The following is a 21468-nucleotide window of genomic DNA, read 5'->3' on the forward strand; positions in this document are numbered from 1 at the left end:
AATGCTGGTTTCTGCTGAAAGATGGCACGTGTTTCTATGATTATGTTCTTAGTGACGGAGTTTGTTGTGTGGATCAAGCTCAGATGTTCGTCTTGGCTCATTCAAGTGTTCACATATTCTATCTTTTACTGTGCAGATTATTTTGCAACTGCTTGCAACACTAACATGCGAACAGGCATGAAGTAAGAACCATGAAAAAGGAAAATGCAATTAAAAATTACTCCAGAAATGTACGATGAAAAATTACCAATACTATAAAATGTGATAAATGCAAAATAAAAATGCCTCTGGTTCTAACTGAAAGTAGAACTACCATCTTTAGCATGATCATGAAGGTCCCTCCACATCCCCAACCCCAGTGATTTAGGCACATTCCCCCAAAAAACCCACCCCCTAAAATTTTTCACACAGGCCCAATTTAGACAAAAAGCATTTTCCTTAACATATCGCTGGCTGAATACTGTTTTGTCGTATGTCCATCAGCACTAACCTTTCAGGAGAGCTGATTGAAATTTTATTTATATTGATTTTGAATCCACTAAACGATTTCCGCAAATATTTTATTAATGTTGATAATTCACACTCCTTGACATCCAGATATGTTACTTCAGAACGTGGCGCATTAACATGTACGAACACGATAATGTCATAAACTCATTTCCAAGGAAAAATGGAGATACGACAAAACCGTATTCATCCAGCGATATCTACGATTGAATTCTACTGTGCAAATTGAAGAAAACTCATAGCATTTTGATGCCATCGCATATTCCATGGCATTTTTCCTAATTTCCTTAGCATTTCATGTAGCACAACCAATCAGAAGTAGTTTCCAAGTGATGAGTGTAAATGTAATGGCAGCCATGCAAGATGTCAACATTACATCACATTTTAAAAAGCCGATAACCATTCAACCAAAAGGAATAACGTTTCCTATAAAAAGGTGTTAGGTGTAAATCAATGGCCCTGTTTAAATACATACTTTATAGTGCACGTATGGAAGAATAAATAAGTCGTTTCAATTGTAAACACCCCACCCCCAAAATAGGTTTCAACTTCTGAGCCCTGGTTAATAATAATAATAATGTAAATTTCACACCAATTACATTTCAAGTTTACAATAATTACACCATATTTCTTCTTTCTTGTTTATTTGTGACCATTATACAAAACACTACAACATACCACCATACAATCAGTTATCATACACTATATAAAATACTGTAACAACATGTTTACCATGTGAATACTAAATAACATATATGTTAGTAGTAACATTTTCTATCAATGCTGTATGTTTACATGCAAACAGGTTTCAATCAAATATAGTAAACTGCTTTGGGAACCTATACAATTTGAAACCTCTGCTAGATTCTATACTGTATATTATTTTCTATATTGACTGAAGTAGGGTTTAACCACAGTTGAAACTATAGTATAGAAACGAAACCTTTTTTCCTAAATCACATAGCTAACACCATTATATTTCGTAAATATCTTTTTAAAAAATGTACAAATACACTTCTGCAATGAGAATATTTTTATGTAAAGAACTCATCTAAATGAAAAGTTGTGAATGTGTAAGGCACTTGGTAAATGACGTGCATAACAACAGTGTACAAGAAGCGAAACTCAAATTTCATGGATGTTTGTATCGTGTAAATTTTTTAAAGATTTCACCCATGTGTTAATTTTCTCCTTGAACTCATACAAAATATACAGTAGTATTCATTATTGTAGCTAGACACAATTAAAATAGCAATATACGTTAGTGCATTTTGAAGGAAACTAAATTTGCCTTGAGTTTTGTCAGTCTTCAATACTGAATTTAATATGACACATTTAGATGTAAAGCAAATCTTTGTGCAAATTGTTCATGTAGTTTATCTTACAGATATTATTACAAATAGAACAGTCACTTATTGCATGTATCACAATGTCGAGCAATCAACTGAAGAACAGTTCTTCTTAATATTTAAATTTTATTTTATTTTTTAGATAAAGGCATTCCCACCCTGGAAACAGAAGTGTCTGAAAAATTACTTTTTTTTTGGCTCATTTATCACATGTAAGAAATTTGCACATTTTCTGTAGATTAATTAAACTAATGGAATGTTTGTTGAACAATTTCATAGAAACTTCAAAGCACTTCATACAACAACAAAAATAGCAGAAAACAATCTTTACCATAAAGATATCCAAAATTATTTTGTTAAATGGACGGACATATAGTTTTGCTGCCTTTTAGGTGAGCAGAATTCTTATCATAATGTTGATTTGTAAATAACAGTTCCTATTGCAAATCTAGTATAACATACACATTTTCAACACAAAGAAATTCCTCTGAGATTTGTGGCTTTACCTTAATATGTAACTGGCAAAGTGAAATCAGGAATGAAAACAGAGATATACAAACAGTTTATCTTTTAAGATTACAATGTAACAATCGCTCATGTTATTTTCTTAATGCAAATGTCTTTCAACTTTTTACAGAACATTGTGCAACATACTTGTGCAGCAAATTACCAAAGTTCAACAATGTAACATTTCATCAAAATAATAGAACATGTTCTTAACAGTAAGAAGTGTACAGGAGACATAAAACACAAGTCCTCAGTAGACAACCCAATAAAATGCAAAATACTGGTTTCTTCCAGTAGTGTCAAGGAAACTGAAAGGTAGGTGTGTGTGTGTGTCTGTGTATACATAAACAAGTTAAGAGGTCTACATAATGATGTTTAATTTGTTTTACTGTCTTCCATTTTTGTTTACTATGCTGGTATGAAACCAGTAAAAAAACCAGATGTTATAGGTTTATCAAGTGTGCACTTGTATAAACTAAAATAAAAATACATAAAAAATAAATAACATGAAAAAAGATGTGCTTATATAAGTGGCTGAACTGCAGATCTTTCTTTCAACATTTCACAACCATTTCTTGTTCCTTCTTCAGAATACCTAGGAATTAAGTCAAAAGAATATTTTTTATCCATTATAAGTTTCTTAATGTCTTAATTCCTGAACATTCCTAAATAAAGAGGAAACAGTTTTAAAACATTGGAAAGAAGACCTGGAATTTAGTCAATTGTAAATACTTATATTTTCCTTTATATACTAACTTCAGTGCTTATGCGGTAATAAAATGAACTATGAGTGCTTGCGTTTTATTTGTCTCCTGTACACTCGTGACTGGTAAGAAAATGTTACACTTGAGCTTCACCGTGCCTGTCTACAAGTGTTCTAAATGCAACTGTAAATAAGAAAACTTTGATGTCTGTCCAAAATTGAAAGTGGTTTTGAAAATAATGTACCAGTGGTGCTGAGTAGTGGGATTCTTTACAAGTAATATTTCCATTTGTCATAGTCACATTTTCAGTTTGCAAACTCCCAAGTGAGATAGTGTTCTGTGCTTGCAGCATGAACAAACAAAACATACATGCTGCACCACAACAACGATGTGACGAAGCACAACACAACCAATCCCTACTCTCCTGATTTGGCACCTGTAGATTTCTTTCTGCCACTGAGGAAGAAATACACTCTGAAAGGATGGATATTCCATGTACCAGACGGTCGTAATTAAAGTTCCCCTACTCCCTCTGGAATCTATTCAAAGCAAATGCTGATGAACAAAATAAAATTTTCACCACCAGGTGGAAATGTGGCACTGAAATGTGGTGCACAGTAAAAATCATCCTGGGAATGCTTTGTGCGACCATTGATCATGCTATCTTACACTTCCAAAGGGTCACTTGTGAAGGCAAAGTGGGGGTATGGGCTGATGGACAGCCCCTCATGAAATTTTGAGAAAATAAAAATTTTCAAACAAAAATCTGTTAACAACTCGCAAAAAACGAAAGGTGTAAATGCAAACCCCCCGTTAAAATGTCCCCCAAACGAAGCTATGCACTATCCACATTTACAATCCCTGCCCTCTCGAAAAAAATCATGCATACACCATTGCAAAGGGTCATTCACGTTGATGGCACACATATTGAACACTGCTGTACTGTCATAAACTAAAAATAACGTTTTGCATGTCCAACTTCTGGCTGTTGTTATTTCAGCACCAGCTGAAAATTTCAACTATTTCTTTCATCAGCACTTGCTTTCCCATGGTCTCCGTAGCCTCTATACCAAGTTTGACTGCAATTCGTTGCTTTCCAATAGGCTCCAGATGGCTCTGAATAGTGGCATGACAAGTTGGTACCTAGTACCAGAATGCAATCAAACAGCGGAAGTAATGCTGAATGTGGTGTATTAACAGTGGAAAATGTAATTTGAAGGAGAGCAATTTGTTTAAGCTGCATAACAACAACATAATTTTGAAAAAGTTTGGTTTCTTTTGGACCGACCTCATACGTCAGATATCTGTGTATGAAGAAATCCATGCAGAGTGCAAGTCAATTAAAGACATAAAGTATTCTTTGCTGTCACTGTAGTGCAAGAACAACACAATCTAGCAGTAAATTTACATAAAAGTAGCACAGGCTCATTCCTATACACTCTTAAAAATTACATCATTATTCAGCTAGCATTATAGTAATTAATCTACCTGATTTACACTTATGGAGGAAAGAAAATAATGCCCCCACGATATGGCTAAATATACGTTCGTTCTGAAACTATATACAGTGTTAGATCCCAGGTACTTTAACTTTTCATAGGCACTTACTTCAAGAATACTACTTGTATTGTAAATCAGATATATTAGGACGGAAGGTTTCATAACATAAAAGTAATAAGGAAATTAACTTATACGTCACTTAAAAATATCTAATTTTACAAAATGAGATTCATATGTTAACATTACCTTATATTTAATCCTGCAGTTCTTAAGATTTCCTTTATAATACAAATATAAAAATTACAATAAAAGGACTAAAAGAAAGCATAACATACAACGAGGACGGATAATAATCTTATAAAAAAAGAAATAAAAAGTTGCAAGATAATAGGTAGTTGTATATGACTACCAAATGTTACAAAGTTATTTTATTCCTAAAATATAAAATAGAAGATTGTTGATTGTATAATCAAATTCCAATAAACTTAAATATGAACAACTGATATGTGACAGAGTGTACCTTTTTTACCGGAACACTTTGTTGGTTTATATACTTCACTTATTGTTGCAATAAATTTACATTAAAATAACTCTGCCAAGTAGCTCATCTTGTCAGCAAAAGTAACTAATACAAGAAATAATCATGTGAGAGTCAAATAATTGTCACTGACTAGTGCTACATAAAAAAGAACAAGTAATGCTTACGCAAACTAAGCACATTGACAATGAGCTTTCACATCAATACCAGTAATAACATATGGTAAAATTATTTCAATTCATTAAAAAAGGCACAACTCTTGTAGCTGCTTTAGTCTATCTTCAAAAAAAATTAATACACAATCATAGCTGCTATGTGATCATTTACACATAAGATCAGTACATGATTGTATTGTAATGGGTGGGTACCTGCAACACTTTTAGCTGCTTTAGGAAAGGTTCAATACAGGATTGCATTGTAACCAGCAGCTGCAAAGCCTTTCGAAGCTAATCAAACTAAGCCTTTGTTTCCTCGAGGGTAAACCTTGACTGGGATTCCTTGATGTATTTCTTCTTCTTCTTCTGGATGTTAGCTTCAACCAAGAAGAGGATTCCTGCAACGTATGACATGAAGACTCCCACCACAGCCAGACCGAAGGCCCAGCCGAAGTAGTTATTCTCTGGTTCAGGCATCCAACCACGGCCATTCGCAATTGATCCAAATACGATTACGGCTATGGAACCGACAAATCCTGAAATTATTTACAAATGGAATTAGTCAAGACATGAGATCACATATCCCGAAACTTGAAGATGGTGACTGCTTCCAAAAACTACACTTTCTGCACAGAAAGGCTAATTGGAACTCGATCTACAGTTTCAAGTGGGATCCGAACTATTTGCTGCCTCCACCAGGTATCAAACCTGGGATGGCTTGATTACAAAGCAATTACATTATCACTATGTCAGTGGGGAGGCCATCACACACACATTAGTGAAACAGCACTTATTTTTCTGACTGGAATACAATGAAGTCTGGACAACATATTTAACCCTGCAATATTAATCTAATTTTGTTTATGGTGGTCACTATCTTCTTATGCTTAACATAATGATCTAACTATGTTATCTTCAATATCACAAAATTATACAACTTACATATCAGAAAGTATACCACCAACACTTCCAAGAGAGTGGGCTTTATGAGCCCAGAATCATAGTAAACTATTATGATGTAATTTGAAATTTTGATTATAATACACATAATGCATGTCTATCCAGGCTGGGCAAAATGTTACTTTTACTCATTCTTTGAAATATAAACACCAAGAGTAAATTTTATAAACACCTACACATAGCTACTAACTCAGAGTACCATTTACTTGTGCATGATTAGCCTAAAGGTGAAGAAATATTGTTTAAAATAAAAGTAATATTTACACACACACACACACAGTTTTCTTGTAATTGCTAGGCACATGCAAAGATTACTCCTTGGTGAGGGGGTTCCTCAAGCCCACACACTTAGAACATCATGTTAAGTGGGCATTATGATGGAGAGTATTAAAAGCTAACAAAAGCATAACATTTTCATTATTTCACTGCCTGTGTTCATAATCTAAGTTCATCTTGTAATTTAAAGTGACAGTAATTTTCATTTTCACAAAAATACACTTTGCAACATATCAGTAAATGAACATTGTGCTCAAAGAATCTAATTGGATTGGATTGATTTGTTGTTTTAAGTCCACTTTATGCACAATAAGGCTAATCAGGACTGGCCCTACAGTTTAAAGTGGGATCTGAACCACTATGCGCCTCCACCAAGAATCGAACCTGGGACCCCTTGATTACAAGGCGACAACGCTACCACTGCACCATCGGGGAGGCCCTCAAATAATCTAACGTAAGCATTAAGTCACACATGCTGTATTAAAATACATTTAAAAAATGATTGTAGAATATTTAGGAACAATGAACAAGGAAAAATGTATGGGTGCATCAACCCCACCTTGGAAAAATATGTTGCATGGGAGTGGATTGGATTGGATTGATTTGTTGTTTTAAGTCCACTTTATGCACAGTAAGGCTAATCTGGACTGGACCTACAGTTTAAAGTGGGATCCGAACCACCGGGAATCAAACCCGGGACTCCTTAATTACAAGGCGACGACGCTAGCACTGCGCCATCGGGGAGGCCCTTGCAGGGAGTGATACAGTTAACAAAGTAATGATGTGCAGTCCCCCATAAAGTCTCAATACCAGTTATTTTTTTTGGTGGAAATATTTATTTCCATGGCCAGTGAATGGTACAAATATTTCTTCTAGGACATCTGAGGTGTAGGTAATACATGATATCTAGCATAAAAGTGTCATAATTAAATTAATTACCTGAAAGTTTCTAAAATATTTTCATACAGTTTTCTTCAATCAGTGTAGTAGCTCAAAGTGTTTTACATACCTAATATATTGATATGTGCACCATTTAGTGGTGTAGCAGAAGTCCAATCTGTTCCATTTGTTTGACAACATTGTTGCATCCCCCGCTGCATGGGGAGGTTCTGTTCTCCATATTCAGCAACTGTGCTTGTGAAATGCTGCTTGTCCAAGAAGCAGACTGAATCTCCAAAATAGTTTCAGTGAAGTCTTTCTGTCATTGCAAAGTTGCAGTTTGTACAATCGTAGGTGCAAATTTTTGTGCACATCATGCACTGTTGAATGAGATACATGTAACTTGCTGCTACCACATCTGATTGACTTTGTGGGAATCTGGTGGAAAGCTGTATTAATTTCCTCTAAGTGCATCTGAAAATTTGCACTTTGCTTTCTTGCCCAACATGGGAAGCAAACTTCCAGTTTCATAGAGGCATCTGTCTCACTTCCTAATTGATATGTGTAAGTGTCAGTTGCTCAAAGTTTATACTCATGTCAGAAACGACATTATACAAGTGTAAAAAACTGCAGGTCGGCAAGAGAAATCACACCGGAAACATTCTTCAGCAAAGATCACATAGCTACCAACACTAGGGATGGCCAAATCTGGATAACATTTTATCCACTTATTTCTATTATCAAAAATGTCCAAATATGTGTATTATCTAGACAGTTTCATCATTTATCTATTTTACAGGCTGTCCACGTATTCTCTATTATTTTTGTCATTATTGTATTTCACTGTACAGATTTTCTACAAATCCTTCATTAGATATGTTCTATCCAGATATCCAAATTGTCTGTTGTCTGGATATTCAGATTTCCAGATTCATTTGCTGCATTAATAATGGATATCAGATAATTTGAAATCTGGTTATCTCCAAAATTGTCCGTAACTGAAACTGATGCTGTGACTGCTAGCTCATAGCAACAGTGTGGTTACATGCATACATGCTGATGCTATGCAAGCACCATTTAACCTTTTGACGCCCAAGACCTTTTTCACAAGTAAGCCTCTGGGTACCGAGCCGATTTTGAGCAAAATGCATAGTTTAATTAAATAAGTGTAGATCAGAAGCTAATTGCCCTAGAGAGATGAGTGATATACCGTTGTACGCGGAATGAACCAGAGATTCAGACTATATGAAATTTTTGCAAATTCGGCGTATATGTGGCGAGGGGGAGGGGGCTAACTCTCAAAATTCCAAAATTTCGGGGAAAAAAATGTGTTCCCCCACCCTCCCCTCAAGCAAAAAGTACATGACAGTGTCGACATGCATATGGAAATGATCGCTAACATGTAAGGAACACAAAAATATTTGCATTATTATCATATGACCAATGTAACTTGAGTTATACCCCCAAAAGGAATTGTCGGCACGCCACTGATTCAAGCTTCAAAATGCAGCGGTACCTTGAAATAACTTTAGCTCAGAGACTATTTGCCCTGGAGATATGAACAATATACCGTTGTACGCAGAATGATTCACAGATTCAGACGATATATAATTTATTCACATTCGGCGCACATATGGAGGGTGAAAGGGGGGAAATCCCCTGATTTTTTTTTTAAAAAAAAAAGGGGTTTCTCCTCCCACCGCCCCACGAAAAAAAGGATATGAAAAGTTCAAAATGCACATAGAAATTATCGCTGGCATGTAAGAAACAGAAAAATATTTGCATCATTGCCGTATGACCAATGTAACAACAGAACAACAAAGCCGGTCTTCCTTTGTCGGCAAAAATTTGATGTTGAAAAGAGCCGCAAAAGAGAAGTAAGTACCTTTTCCCACTTTTCCCCCTCCATTTTCATGAAGACAAAAAAAAATGCAAAAAACAATTTCTGTTAAATACATGTGTTAGGAACAATATAAAAAAATAAAATCGATATTCTAGCCAAAAATAGTAAAGTTATAACGTAAAAACTACGACCTTAACACAGCGTCTCGATCGAGATGCTTGGTACCCCGAGGGTTACTTTTGGGTATCTCGTTCGAGATGCTTGGGCACCAAAAGGTTAAATAATTTGGGTTACTCTCGACATAGAAGATTGATTGATTGATTTGGTTTATTTGGCTTTGGTATTCTGCCACTTTTGGCTAATTGTAAAGATGAGAATGAGTAATGAATTGATGAAGGGACACTCATGAAGAACACCCATGTCCAGGCTGGGATTTGAACCTGAGACCCTTGGTGCGACTCCAAAAACTCTGATTCAACACTAACCTTGGAAATTTTTGACATTTTAATTGTCACCCCCTCTCACCCCCCAACCCGATAGGTGATGAACTTGGAGCAGCATTAGGAGTGTCACTATTCATCTTAGCTACCCTAAAAACTATGGATTCCACAATAATATCGGTCGTTTTTGATTATTTTTACATGTCACCCCCTCCCAACCCTAGGGGTGTCTTACCCGCAGAGTATTTCTTTCGAGATTGCAAGTGATACGTGTCCCAAGTTTGGTTGAAATCGCTCCAGGCGTTCGAGAGTTATGCTGGAACATACACACATATATATACACACACACACATCCATTTTTATAGTATACTAGCTGATTACCCGGCATTGCACGGGTGTTTAATGAATTCTAACTATAGCGTAATATGTAACTAATTTTATTTACAGGTATTTAAAAGTACAAGTACAGTATACAAATTATAAAGTAATATATTTTACAAATTCACTATAATATAAATTTAACAACATTTTTAGTTCCACCTCCAACACCAAGAATAAATAAATTGAATGGCATTGGGAATATCATTATTCATTTTAGCGACCCCGACAACTATTGATTCCACACTAATATCAGTCGTTTCGATTATTTTTACATGTCACCCCCTTCCCACTCCCACCCCCTACGGCTGCAAGAGGTGTCTTGGAGTTGAAAGGCATTTTGAGTGTCCCTGATCATCTAATCGACCCCGAAAACTTTGGATTTCATACTAATATCGGTCGTTTTCAATTATTTCTACATGTCACCCCCTTCCCTAGGGATGCCAGGGGGTGTCTTGGAGTTGAACGGCATTGAGAGTGTCCCTATTCATCTTAGAGACCCCGAAAACTATGGATTCCACACTAATATCGGTCGTTTTCAATTATTTTTGCATGTCACCCCCTCCCACTCCCACCCCCAGGAGTGCCAGGGGTGTCTTACCCCCCCCCCAGTATTTCTTTCCAAATTGCAAGTGATACGTGTTCCAAATTTGGTTGAAATCGCTCCAGGCATTTGAGAGTTATGCCGGAACAAACACGCACACACACCCATACACATACATCCATTTTTATACCAGGTGGGTGGTCCATTTATAATGATAGTACGGAATATCGCAAGCAGAATGCATCCAATCGAAAAATTGCACAGAATAAAAGTTTGATACTATTGAGGGGGTAAGTCACTGCTGCAAAAATGTCGTCGCCGCAACCCGCCCGTTAGGGGGGGGGGGTGGGGGGTAAATGTGAAATTTCAAATGGAACACCCCCATTCGTTTTACATATTTGGATTCCGTGTTGAAAAAGAAGTACTTTTTGTTCGAAAAATTTTGTAAAAAATTGCAAACTTCGAACATTTATAAACATTTGGTAGTTTCAGATTCATTTTGTTCCCTTTATGTAATAACAGTTTGTTCCCTTTATGTAATAACAGTTTTGGTTTCCGTTGAGAACATTGCATAAAAGATTGAAATAGTAGGGATTGTGAATTGCCATGTGCTGTTATTTATTTTGAATTACCTATGGATTTGAAGTAGGGGTGGCCAGATCCGGATCCTGGCGGATCCGAAATCCGGATCCGGATCCTAAAATTTTTCGGATCCGGATCTGTGGATCCGGATCCCCGGATCCGGAATTTTCAGATCCGGATCCGGAATTTTCAGATCCGGATGCGGATCCAGAACTTTCGGATCCGGATCTGTGGATCCGGAATTTTCAGATTCGGATCCGGATCCAGATCCAAAACTTTCGGATCCGGTACTTTCAGATCCGGATCAGGTACTTTCGGATCCGGATCCGGTACTTTTGGATCCGGATCCGGAATTTTCGGATCCGGATCCGTTTTGCCATCCCACATGCGCTTCTTTGGAAAGTAAGAATGTGCTTATAACATATTGTTACCTGCTAATATACATATATATATAATATACATACACACACATACATATATATATATATATATATATAGTGTGTGTGCTCGCGTGCGCGGTTTGTAATTAATTAATACACTTACTTACTAGGGAGGTCTAAGTCTCCCCCTCCGATTTCCATGAAACTTGGCAGGTGTATAGAGCCCCCCCTCAAATGTCAAGATGAGGAGAAATTGAAGTCCCCGAAACCACGTAAATATGGCATAGGAAGAAACAGGGGGCATACGGCCTCTCTATACACCTGTCAAATTTCATGGGAATCGGAGGGGGACACAGGGGTCAGATGATTCCCACGGCAATTTGTCCTAATCTTGACATTTGAGGCGGGTTTTGCCCCCTAAAACAGTATTTTAGCCGAAACAAAAAAACACGTATTTCTTCCTTTGGGCCCCTCTATACACCTGCGAAGTTTCATGAAAATCGGAGGGGAACACAGGGGTCAGATCCTTACTTCAATTTGTCCTCATCTTGACATTTGAGGGGATTTTGCCCCCTGAAACAGTTTTTAGCTCAAACAAAAAAACACGTAATTCTTCCTTCGGGCCCCTCTATACACCTGCCACGTTTCATGGAAATCGGAGGGGAACTCAGGGGTCAGATCCCCACTTCAATTTGTCCTCATCTTGACATTTGAGAGGAGGTTGCCCTCTAGAACAATTTTTTTTCCGAAACAAAAAAACACGTATTTCTTCTGCCAAGTTTCATGGAAATCTGAGGGGGACACAGGGGTCAGATCCCCACTTCAATTTGTCCTCATCTTGACAATTCAGTGGGTTTCGCCCTGTAAAACCGTTTTTTAGCTGAAACAAAAAAAAACATGTATTTCTTCCTTTGGGCCCCACTATACACCTGCCAAGTTTCATGGAAATCGGAGGGGGACACACAAATCAAATGCCCACTTAAATTTGTCCTCATATTGACATTTGAGGGGGGTTGCCCCCTAAAATCGTTTTTTAGCCGAAACAAAAAAAAACACGTATTTCTTCATTTGGGCCCGTTTATACACACACCTACCAAGTATCATGGAAATCGGAGGGGGACACAGGGGTCCGATCCTCACTTCAATTTGTCCTCATCTTGACATTTGAGGGGGTTGTGCCCCCTAAAACCGTTTTTTAGCTGAAACAAAAAAAGCACTTATTTCTTCCATTGGGCCCCACTATACACCTGCCAAGTTTTATGGAAATGGGAGGGACACAGGGGTCAGATCCTCACTTCAATTTGTCCTCATCTTGACATTTGAGGGGGTTTTGCCCCCTAAAACCGTTTTTTATCTGAAACAAAAAAACACGTATTTCTTCCATTGGGCCCCACTATACAGTATACACCTGGCAAGTTTCATGGAAATCGGAAAGACACAGGGGTCAGATCCTCACTTCAATTTGTCCTCATCTTGACATTTGAGGGGTTTTTGCCCCCTAAAACCGTTTTTTAGCTGAAACAAAAAAAGCACTTATTTCTTCCATTGGGCCCCACTATACACCTGCCAAGTTTTATGGAAATGGGAGGGACACAGGGGTCAGATCCTCACTTCAATTTGTCCTCATCTTGACATTTGAGGGGGTTTTGCCCCCTAAAACCGTTTTTTATCTGAAACAAAAAAACACGTATTTCTTCCATTGGGCCCCACTATACAGTATACACCTGGCAAGTTTCATGGAAATCGGAAAGACACAGGGGTCAGATCCTCACTTCAATTTGTCCTCATCTTGACATTTGAGGGGGTTTTGCCCCCTAAAACCGTTTTTTAGCTGAAACAAAAAAAAACACGTATTTCTTCATTTGGGCCCGTTTATACACACACCTGCCAAGTATCATGGAAATCGGAGGGGGACACAGGGTCAGATCCTCACTTCAATTTTTCCTCATCTTGACATTTGAGGGGGTTTTGCCCCCTAAAACCGTTTTTTTATCTGAAACAAAAAAAACACGTATTTCTTCCATTGGGCCCCACTATACACCTGCCAAGTTTCATGGAAATCGGAAAGACACAGGGGTCAGATCCTCACTTCAATTTGTCCTCATCTTGACATTTGAGGGGGTTTTGCCCCCTAAAACCGGTTTTTAGCTGAAACAAAAAAACACGTAATTCTTCCTTTGGGCCCCACTATACTGCCAAGTTTCATGGAAATCGGAGGGGGACCTTTAGATAACCTCCCTTGTTAGTCTTACACTTTGTAATTATTTAACACTACATATATTATAATGTTTTATTTTAATTTGTAAAACTGTAACTGTAGAACAATTGTATAATTTTTCTATAACATTTCTATCTTGTTATATGTGTTAAAGGTTTCATCCTGGAATGGAATGTCTCACATTTATGTGTGTTTTCATTTCCAATACATTCGAATGAATACATATTCGTTTCAATGGCATTTACAAAATCACTTCGGACATTTGTGCACGAGTGTGTTAGCCGATGCGTAGCAAAGTATTTTAGGAACAACACTTGAAAAAAATTCTTGTAGGACTAAGGTGTGGTAATATTATAATGGGATTGAGATACGAAACTCTTGGATCCGGATCCGGATTTTCGGATCCGGATCCAGATCCGAAACTTTCAGACCCGGATCCGGAACTCTCGGATCCGGATCCAGATCCGAAACTTTCAGACCCGGATCCGGATCCGCGGATCCGGAGCTCTCGGATCCGGATCCAGATCCGGAAATTTCGGATCCGGAACTCTCGGATCCGGATCCAGATCCGGAACTTTCGGATCCGGATCCGGGATTTTCGGATCCGGATCCGGAATTTACGGATCCGGATTTCTCGGATCCGGATCCAAGCAGATCCGGATCCGTTTGGCCATCCCTAATTTGAAGGGATAAGGCTTTGAATATTTCAAAGACATTCAACACCATGCTTCCGTTACATTCGTGAAAACGTGACTTTGTGTTTTATTAAATCTACGAAGGATCTGAGATGTGATTACCCGTACCATATTTGTGTTGGAGTGAAATAATGTAAATGTCTCTCCTGTATCTTGGCAGGGTACCAATGATTTAGTAGTATCACGTTTGTCGAATTGAGAAGTAGGTTTGTAAAATGGTGTGTTTGTCAATACAAGCAAAAGTTGATATCATTCTGCTTTACAGTGAAGCACATCAAAATGTTGAAGCTACAAGAACTTTGTACAGCAAGGACCGAGATACTCCAGGCATTGCAACATTCTACCGCATAGTGAAACAATTCACGGAAACTGGCAGTATTCATTCAAAATCTAAGACCAGGAGGAAAACTGTTACAAATGAAGAGGCTGCAATTAATGTTTTAAGTGATGTTGCTTACAATCCCCACATCAGCACAAGCCAAATATCCCTAGGTTCCGGAATCTCTAAAACCAGTACTCTGCGAATTCTGAGAAGTTTCAAGTTCCATCCGTACCGTATGTCTTTGCACCAGGAACTTCATGGCGAAGGACTTTCAAAATCGTTTAAATTTGTGCAATTGGGCGCTGCAACAGATGCAAATGAATGAGCAATTCTTTCATCGGTGTTTTTCTCTGACGAATCGTCATTCACCAACCATGGTCATATCAACAGACACAATATGCATTATTGGTCTGTTGAAAATCCGCATTGGATTCGAGAAGTTGAACACCAAAGACTTTAGAGTGTAAATGTTTGGTGCAGAATAATTGGAAGCCAATCTACTGGACCATATTTCATTGAAGGCACATTAAATGGACAAAAGTACAGAGAGTTTTTGGTAAATATTCTGCCAGGGCTGTTAGAAGAATTGCCACTGCATCAGCGGTGCAACATGTTGGTTGTCCAGCTCACTACTCCATTCAGGCTCGAGCCATGTTAGACACAAAGTTTCCTGGTCGATGGATAGGACGTGGAGGACCAGTTTCTTGGCCAGCTCGTTCACCCAATCTCACATTGCCTGATTTCTGCCTTTGGGGACTACTTAAAGAAAAGTGTTACCACAAAGTTCCAACAACGCCAGAAAACATGCGGCAACGAATTATTGATGCTTGTGCCTCTATCACTCCTGACATTTTGGGACGAACAGTGTGGAGCTTCAGACACCGTGTTTTGAAATGCATTGAAGAGAACGGTCATAATTTTGAACATTTGCTCCTTTAAACATTTATTTGTGTACCTCAAATGATAACTAATTTGTAGTAACATACTTAACTTTGTTGTACATATGAAATTGTTCCTTGAATCCAAAGAGTTGGAACAAATTAATATTATTTATTGTTACACAAAAACATAAATTGCAAACAATTTTCTTATGCCGAATTCTTTGCACACATTTTTTGAATAAAATTTGTTTATGCAATGTTCTCAACGGAAACCAAAACTGTTATTACATAAAGGGAACAAAATGAATCTGAAACTACCAAATGTTTATAAATGTTTGAAGTTTGCAATTTTTTTACAAAATATTTCGAACAAAAAGTACTTCTTTTTCAACACGGAATCCAAATATGTAAAACGAATGGGGGTGTTCCATTTGAAATTTCACATTTACCCCCCCCCCTAAGGTGTGGGTGGCGGCGACGAAATTTTTGCGGCATTGACTTACCCCCCTCAATAGTATCAAACTTAGAGATAGAGATTCCATAACGAGTACTAACCTGAGTTAAAAGAGTTGTTCAAGTAGGCTACTATCTCGGCCCAGAGTCAAAACAAGAATAGCATCTCCCCCCTCCCCCCACATACACACACACATTGCAAGGCCATGAAATTAGGCAGATGGCAGAAGTTCACTATGTTGCTACGTCGGAGCGACTTTTGTCCCGCTCTCGCTTAGCTTTCCCACGTGTGGCACCAGCACAATTCTGCCCAGCCACCTATTTTCGTGGCTTGTGTTTAATCTTATTTCCATTTAAACTAAAACTTTCTATATCAAAAAGCTTGTACAAACCTGCTAACAAGAGATCACATCCAATTACATAAACAAGCTTCACAAACTTGTCCATATCTGGGCCACAGCATAAGAAATACAGCAAGACCAATGCAAATGCTATCAGTACAAACAAGAAACAGAGGGTGTAGAAGAACTGCGTAGCAATCAGGAAAGCTGGAAATAGAGGGGGAGAAAAGTGTTGTTATAATAATATAATCAATGGTTCATAAATTAACAAAAATCAATATCCATTCACTTGCAACACTAAAAAAAAAAAAGTACATTCATCGCCATATCGTCATGTGGGAAGTAGACAGATGTTACTCCACTTTATCAAATTAACAGGTGGGAGGAAATAAAGTATTCTTAAAAATATGTCTGACTCTTTAAAAAAACAGTACATTTGAGATACGTTACTCTACCTCTAATGAGAAGAGATGGAGATACATCACTCTGACTCTTCAGAGGAGATACATTGGCCTGGCAGGACATGTGCTCTCTGCTAAGGATGTAAGGATGCATGCTCGGAAAAATACCCAGAAGAAAAATTACTTCTGAAGTCCGAATTTTAATTGTTTTAAAGCATATAAATAGTAATACCTTCATTGATACATCTAATTTTATTAAGTTCGACTGTTTGTATGTCATTACGCAAAGATAAAATTGAGAAAAAATTAGGGAACAAATATGGTAAAATGAGTGTTCTCTTCCATGATGTAAGGAAGCACGCCAAGTAAAAAATACCCAGAAGAAAAATTAGTTCTTAAGTCTAAAATTTAATTGTTTTGAAATATGTAAATAGTAATATCTTCATTGCTTAATCTAATTTAATTGATTTTGAACATTTGGATCGAATCACACAATTGATAAAAAAAGAAGATGTTGAAATACCAAACTGAAACGTATGAGCGTGAACTGGGCAAACTTTACCCACACAGTATCTCTACGGCCCTGCGAGCAAAACTAACAGCAGATTCAAGGTCCCAACACTTGGAAGGGTTCAGGTGACCTCAGACTCTCATCGGAAGTGATCAAAAAGTATATTTCAAAATCGGCTGGCTAATTCTTATGGGTTAAACAAAGCTGAATCCTGCATTTTTGGAGTTACATACATCTGGTTCTCACACGCCAAATGTATAATCAAAGTTTAAGATCACTTTATGCTCAGAGAGGATAACTCAGACTAAGTTTAAAGTGAAACTAACATGACTCATTCTCATTCCATGAAATTGAAAATTCTGCACAGAATTAATAAGATTGAGGTTGTCAATATGATATGATCCGAACCAATGTGGATTGTTCCTTCAGTGGGGGATCAAACTTGGGACTCCTTGTTTACGTGAAAGCGATACCACTACACTACTGTGTAGGAGCACTTAACAGTCAGTCATGGACAATTCTAAACTCTAACGACGCCAATGGTTTCGATAGAGTTGTTACACTATGGAAGTGTCTGTAACCAAGGTTGCTTGATTTAAATCAGTGACTCTGATCATTAGGGAACGGATTTAAAGGTGTAAAATTATGGTCAGAAAAGGGAAAAAAAGGTTCAAAAAAAGGTGCTGATAAAATGCCTTTATTCAATACTCTTTTTTTCTCTGCCTTCTGTATATAATGCGTGCGGACTGCATAGAGAACTGTGGTTCTGCCAAATAGGTTTTGATGAAGATTTTCTTTTCTCTCGCGGGTCTTGCTACATTATCTTGGGAACCATTGGGGACGTAATACCAATTTAGAGCTATTGTTCTGCTCTACAAAATGAGACTACAGGATTTTAAGTACTGCTCAAGATGAGTGAAAATCATTTATTTAATTTTCAAAATTTTTAACAAAACATGAAAGAAAAGGAAGGAAAAAGGTGCTGAAGCATCAAAGAGGGGATCAATGTCCTAACCTCACAAAAAGGTGCAACAAAGTGTGTTCATTTTTCTTGATTTCATGTCCTAAAATACATATCTCAAATGATCGGTATGAAACAGCTATATTTTTGGAAAGGTGCCGTACCTTAAAATCCATTCCCTACTGATCATCAAGTGAACTTTGAGTATACGTATGGAGATGGTTGTACCTTTTTTTAGCATTGCAATCAACATTTAAAATGTGTATTTTCTTTAATCAGAAATTTAAAGGACTAAAGAAATAATTTATAGAATAACGTACATAAGTAATATCAGAATCACTTTTGATGAAAGTACCGGGTGTTACGTTCAAATCTCCCTAATTTCAATTAATCGTAGAAAAGAAAGTATGAATGATAGAGTATTGAAGAGAAACTCATAAATTTTATTTTCCACACACTAATACACATGTGCCCCAATGATCGTACTAACAGTCTGTATTCAACTTCTTGCCCTGTTCTCTCCAACATATCCCCTGTTACTGTTGCAATCATATGACGTATGCGGGTTCGTAACCCAGGGATGTTATTCACTGGAGTTACAAACACACCATCCTTGATGCAACCCCAGAGGAAGAAGTCCAGCGGAGTGAGGTCAGGTGGTGGCCACCATATCGGTCCATCGAGTCCAATCCAGCGATTAGGAAATGTCGAATTGCGGGACCTCCGAACATCCAGACTCCAGTGTGGGGGAGCCCCATCTTGTTGGAAGATGATGTCCGGTTGTAGAGCAACTAACTGGAGGGTACACAAACTGCTCCAACATGTCCAAGTACGCAGGGCCTGTTACTGTATCTTAATTGAAAACAAAAGGACGGATGATCTTGTCCTTCATTAGACCACACCAAACATTCAATTTTGGGCTATCACGGACATATTCTCTGTACACATGTGGGTTTTCAGATCCCCAGATCCATACGTTATGCTGGTTGAAAATCCCCGACACAAGAAACGTTGCTTCATCTGAAAACAGGATATTGTCAAGAAAGTGAGGATTCATGCCGATACGCTGCAGCATTTCCATACCAAATTCTTTGCGACGCAGCTTATCATCTGGCTTCAATTGTTGCACAATCTGCACTTTATACGGATACAACGGAAGCCACTTGTGCAGAACTCGATGCATTGTTGTTGGAGGCACATTGAATTGCCTAGATGCCTGGCGGATGGATTTACTCGGGCTTCTCTGAAACCTTGCTCGAATTTCTTCCACCTTTTCCTCCGACACACAACCACCAGATTGTTTTAGGACACTGCCGGTTGTTAGAAACTTACTAAAGCACAGCCTAATTGATTTAGCATCAGATGCAACTCCTCCGTACACTCATCTGAAATTCCGTTGCTTTGCAATTACAATTTTTGTCTCAGCATACCACACTACTGCCTGCACACGTTGTTGAACAGTCGTCATTTTTATTTATGCAACAGTGGCGCTGCATAGTGAGCAAATGGACAACTTCAAGTCATGAAAACAAAACTTGAAGATCTGGCCTTTCATTTGGTGTTACAGTTATTTCACAATTCATCGTCATTCGTTAATTGAAATTTGGGAGATTTGAACGGAACACTCTGTACATTAATTTCATAATGATTTGATGGTGATTATTAGGCTCTTGGATAATATAACATTTTCAAAAGTAAAAGCATGGGGAAATATAAATATATATGTAGTGATGAGGTGAAGCTTATAGGAAAGGAAAATGTAATATGTAAACACACTAAATTTCTATAAAACTGAATAGTTTTAATATGTAAAAATAGCAAACATTTTATGTAAAATAATATATAAAATACAAATCATGTTAAACTGTAACTAACTAACTAACTCTCTAGCCTTCTTAAACCCGAAGGTTCATGGCTGCAGCAACACAAGCCTTCCATGTTTCCCTATCTTGAGCAAGTTCTATATACTCTTTTCCATCCCTACCGATTTCCCTTAGGTCCATCTCAACGTTGTCCCTCCATCTTCGTCTTGGCCTTCCTACAGGTCTCTTACCATCAGGTTTCCCAACAAGAATCCTGTAAACTCCTCTTTCCTCTCCCATTCGTGCCACATGGCCTGCCCACCTAAGTCTTCTTGATTTAATTATTCTAATATTATCTGGACATGAATACAAATGATGTAGTTCTAAATTATGTAACCTTCTCCACTCACCTGTCTCCTCATCCCTTTTAGGTCCAAAGATTTTCCTAAGGATCTTATTTTCAAATATTCTCAATTTATGTTCCTCTTTCAATGTAAGGGACCAAGTTTCACATCCATATAATACTACAGGCAAAATTACGGTTTTGTATATTTTAACTTTTAGTTTCTTAGATATTAAACGAGAAGACAAAAGTTTATGAAGAGAGAAGTAACATGCATTTCCTGAATTAAGCCTACTTTTTATTTCCTCTTTAATATAATTTTCATTTGTTAATATTACTCCTAAGTATTTGAATTTGGAAACTGGTTCAAACGAGTTGTTATCAATAATTAGATTTTGATTATTACCTAACACTTGGTTTCAGCCTGTAAGCATATATTTAGTTTTCTCTTTGTTAACTTCCAAAAATATCTCTTTAGCAGTTTTGAAAAATATTTTAGCATTATTCTTAATTGTATTCACATCATCCCCCAGTAAGCCTACATCATCTGCATATGCTAACAACTGAGTCACACCATTTAATTTTAGTCCTTTGTTAGTTTCTTTTACTTTCCTAACAGCATATTCTAAGGCAAAATTAAAGAGCAATGGAGATAATGCATCTCCTTGTTTTAACCCATCATGAATTGTAAATTTGTCAGACATATTAATACCCACACGAATTTTACTTTCTGTTTCACTGGTGCATACTTTTATCATACTAACAAACTGTATGTAGTGTTATTATCATTAAACTCTACATAAACATGGCAGCTAATAATATTTTGTAAGCTCCTAATAAAAAAAACATCAAAATTCAGCTACAAAGACTGTAAAAAATATTTTAAGTTGCAATTATAAAGTACCAGTACATCCAAAATATTTTATATTGCTGGAAGAAAAATTACAGAAATTATTACATAGCTTCATTAACGCACTCAACAAACTTCCCCACAGTAG

The 21468-nt window shown here is 37.3% G+C and overlaps 1 protein-coding gene across 2 annotated transcripts in view; it reads right to left on the minus strand.

Moving 5' to 3' along the window:
* Positions 1-1142: 1142 nt before the first annotated feature.
* Positions 1143-21468, minus strand: part of sinu (claudin family member sinuous) — a 49031-nt gene continuing 28705 nt past the window's right edge. For both annotated transcript variants that reach the window (XM_083129877.1, XM_083129876.1), the window contains exons 2-3: positions 16504-16659; positions 1143-5796 (exon numbers count right to left, since the gene is read on the minus strand). In XM_083129877.1, the coding sequence (XP_082986003.1) occupies positions 5561-5796; positions 16504-16659 (392 nt within the window). In that variant the 3' untranslated portion in view covers positions 1143-5560. The remainder of the gene's footprint in view (positions 5797-16503; positions 16660-21468) is intronic.

This window comes from Lepisma saccharinum, chromosome 10 (assembly GCF_977018435.1).
Source record: "Lepisma saccharinum chromosome 10, izLepSacc3.1, whole genome shotgun sequence".
In the NCBI taxonomy this organism is placed as follows: Eukaryota; Metazoa; Arthropoda; class Insecta; order Zygentoma; family Lepismatidae; genus Lepisma; species Lepisma saccharinum.